The 3,849-nt window shown below is 45.7% G+C and overlaps 1 protein-coding gene across 1 annotated transcript; it reads left to right on the top strand.

Annotated features, from left to right (window-relative positions):
• The first annotated feature begins 243 nt into the window (after positions 1-243).
• LOC122012347 (zinc finger protein ZAT5-like) lies at positions 244-2,189 on the top strand. Its single transcript, XM_042568852.1, has one exon. It carries the CDS (start codon positions 865-867, stop codon positions 1,645-1,647), a length of 783 nt encoding a protein of 260 aa, XP_042424786.1. The 5' UTR covers positions 244-864; the 3' UTR covers positions 1,648-2,189.
• Positions 2,190-3,849: the final 1,660 nt, after the last annotated feature.

Raw genomic sequence — 3,849 nt, 5'->3', positions numbered from 1 at the left:
AGAAGAGTGAGAAGCTCCACTCCTCACTTTCGTGCCTTACACAACCAACTTATTATAAGCCAACTCCGTGACGCCAAGATGATGCCCCTAACTCAAGCGTTGACTTCTGCATGCCAAATATACATTATGCATATTTTTAGGGGTTTTTACCCCTCGATACCGATACCCACTAATCATTTTCGCTCTTTGCACCTCCAGGTAGTTCTAGTTCGAGAAGGTCAACTGAATCCTCAAAGAAAGACTGCAACGACAAATTTAGGAGAAAAGCCATGGATGACAATAATCGGGGAAGCTTTAGAAACAAGTGGCCGGCGGAGCAGCCAACTGTGGCTTCAGCCTCCAGGACTGCACTCGCTATCCCGTCCACAGAAATCCTTGCCCGAACTGAAAGGAATGGCTTTGCTTCAAAGGCAGCAGAGGCGAATCTCCTCGCCCAGTTGCTCGATCGCTCCCATCTAATAATCTATAATATCTCTCCTTCCTTGGTGCCTTGGTTGTGGTCCACTATGGCATGCCGCTGAGCCACTCCACGCGGAGTTTAATGCCTCCTCGCGCTCCCCGTAAAGCGAAGTGTCAACTGCACTCTGCTTCCGGAGGGAGTTTCAACTATGCACTCCAACCTTCTCCAATTGTAAACTATTCTTTGCTCTCTCCTCCCGGCTAGCGTTTCTCTTCTGCCTTTATTTTAAGTTTGAATCTGTCCAATTGTGACCTTGGAAAAACTGAAGCATTCGCAGTTACCATTCTTGGGAGATGAATTTTTAGGCCGCTTTTGACTCGCCTTCTCTTTTCACTATTTATACCTCACTTCCCTTCCTCTGTTCCTTACCCACTGCAAAGCAGAAGAAGAGTTGACGGAGCCACATGGACTGTGTAGAAGATGTCGTCGATCACAACAGCAGCAGCGGGAGCGATCAGTTCCTCGCCTCGCCGCTCGTCAAGCGCAAGAGGACGAAACGGCAGAGGCCGCCCGCCACCGCCGTCGGCCCTGCCTCGTCCATCTCGTCGGCGGAGCTTTCCAGCAGCACGGCCATCACGGAGGAGGATGAGGACATGGCCAATTGCCTCATCCTTCTCGCTCAGGGACGTGCGGTGCAGATTTCCGACGAGCCTAAGGAAGCCACGATCGATGCCAAGGGCAGCAGAGCCGAGGCCTACAAGTGCAAGACGTGCAACAAGTGTTTCCCCTCCTTCCAAGCTCTCGGAGGCCACCGCACCAGCCACAAGAAACCCAAGACGGCGGTCCTCCTCGACCGAGCCAATATCCCTGGCGCCGCACAGACAGAGGTTTTCCAGATGACTGCCGGTTCTATCACGGCGAGGCCGGTCGCGACGACATCGAGCAACGGCGACGGAACCGGGAACAACAAGCCGAGAGTGCACGAGTGCTCCATATGTAGAGCGGAGTTCTCATCCGGCCAGGCTCTCGGCGGCCACATGCGGCGGCACCGCCCGCTGACTGCGCCGGCAGATCCGAAGGAAATAAAAAAAGACAGCAACGTCTTCTCCCTAGATCTCAATCTCCCCGCGCCGGCAGAAGACGACTGCGAGGCCGAGACGGCAAAGTCATCAACGACGGATTTCCCCTTTGAAAGCCGGCGACCGCTTGTCTTCTCGGCCTCGTCCCTGGTGGACTGTCATTACTAAGCAAGCAGCACTTGTCATGCAGCCATTTCTCTTTGTTAAATTTACAGGAACCTTGTGAATTATGCATATCCACATAACACAAGTGATTCTTTACATTCTTTCATGTTTTTTTTTTTAAAAAAAATATATGTTTCAACACAAATTGAGAATGCGATTGAACATTTCATGGTGCCAAATTCTTGTTCTTGTACTCGAGGTGAGATATGCTTGCAAGAATTGTCCGGTAGCAGGAAGTTTGGGATGACCGAGTTAACTTGGCTTTCTTAGTCTTTGATTGCTTTGGCTTCTCCACCACCACCAAGGAAAGTTATGGATCAGGTTCTCTCCCCATGAGTTTGATTTGTTCTGTAACCAATCTAACCTCCCCCTCATATTAAATGCCAATGGAATAAAAGCAGAGTTGAGGAAAAGGAAGTAGATAGATAGGTAACCCTCCCTGTCAAGAAATCCAGCACACACTTGTACTAGAAATGTATGCAAGGCCTGCAACTGAGCATATGTCCAGACCCATGCTTATCTCCTTTAACTCACCTAACCCTGGAACTGGATGTTCAGTATGAGAAGCTGCCATTTGTATCGTCCCTTGATTTGTTGCCACCTGAACCACTACTTCCAGACGATGTTAGACTCATTTGTCTCACTTGTTTGTTTTATAAAAGAATGTTTTTTCAGTTTTTGATTGATGGAAAATATGTGAAGTGTTTTAGGAGAATAACTTTTTTCCATTGAATCTATGTGCCAACTCGCCATCCTTATCAATGGAGCCCTTTGTGAAATCCACCCTCATCCACCAGCTATTTATTCTCATCCTCAAGTCATTTAACATCATACATGAGCTCACTGATTGACAGGAATATCTGATTTAAACTATCCGCATGAACTAACTTGCCAGCCTAAGCCTACACTATTAAGCAGCCTAACTTGCCAAGCCTGACTAACTTACATGTTACTCGTCTGACAGTATATCCCCTTGGGTAGTTTACTTAGCTCCACAATTTGACCAACTTACTCGACCAAATTGCTCAACTCCCACAAGCACAACTTGCTTGACCAACCAAGTAAAAAAATATATATTAAAACCCCAATTGACCAACCAATTCATTTAGATTTACTAACTTTTCAGGACCAACCAATTAGAAGTCCTTAACAAGTTGAACTAAAACACTTGAACTATCTAACTTATCCAATAGCTTACACCCACCTACCTCAACCAAACTGTTTATCTCGCTTGAATCACCATGCTTGATTGAATCAACACAACAACAAGGTTAACTTGTTGCCCCTCCCCCAACTTAATCAAATCCACTAAAAGTCCAACACACCTCACATGTATTGATTCAACCGAACTGGAGTCAAAATCGATCAGGTTGAACAAACTCGAATTAGAATTTTGATATTTGATCAATATGTTGTTGGTCGAGTGAGACGTCAAATAGGGAAAGATTAATAGGATACTTGACGAGATATGAAAAATCCAATTGGGTCATGGTTGACTAAGCATTTGGCGTTCAAAAGTCCAACAGGGAGTTAGCACAAGATGCGAAGTCCAAATCGATCAAGGTTGACCAGACATTTGGCATGAGATGGATGAAGACCAAGTGAATCATAGAGAATCAGACACTTGGCATGTGGATGAAAGTCCTATTAGGTCAGGAATAACTGGATGTTAGACAAGTATAAAAAGTCCTAGCAGGTCATGAAGGGTCGAATGTTAGGTGCATGCAAAAGTTCAAACAGGCGAAGGAAGATCAGATGTTTGGCATGAAAAAGGGAAGTCTTGGTAGGTCAATGATGATTAGATTCTCAATGTGTGAAATTCCAACAGCTTATGATTGACCTAATGTTGGGCAACGAAAATCCTGACAAGTTAAAGTGTATAGGATGCTAGGTAAAAAAAATATCCTAGTAGATTGAGGTCGACCAAATACCAGATAAGATGAGAATTTGGCCTTGCAAAGGCTTAAATAGGACTAGCAATTGCTTGCTAGATACTAGCAATCTATTGGCAAACCCTAAACTCTGAATTGGGGATCAGGAGGTTTGAGCAAACTAAAATGGATTCAGGGTGCTTGGGATGCTCAGGTAAGGTGTTCGTTGAGTTAGAACTTAGGAACCCACTCGAGCTCAGGAGTCGATGTTCAACCAAGTTAGATCTCAGGACCTCACTCAAACTCAGGAGTCGATGTTTGATCGAGTTGTCAC

The sequence above is a fragment of the Zingiber officinale genome, chromosome 1A (assembly GCF_018446385.1).
Source record: "Zingiber officinale cultivar Zhangliang chromosome 1A, Zo_v1.1, whole genome shotgun sequence".
In the NCBI taxonomy this organism is placed as follows: Eukaryota; Viridiplantae; Streptophyta; class Magnoliopsida; order Zingiberales; family Zingiberaceae; genus Zingiber; species Zingiber officinale.
The sequence above is the reverse complement of the archived record's forward strand: the minus strand, read 5'-3'. Positions and strand labels throughout refer to the sequence as shown.

Excerpts from the sequence above, each read along its gene's own strand:
- LOC122012347 (XM_042568852.1), top strand. The coding sequence starts at position 865 with ATGGACTGTGTAGAAGATGTCGTCGATCACAACAGCAGCAGCGGGAGC.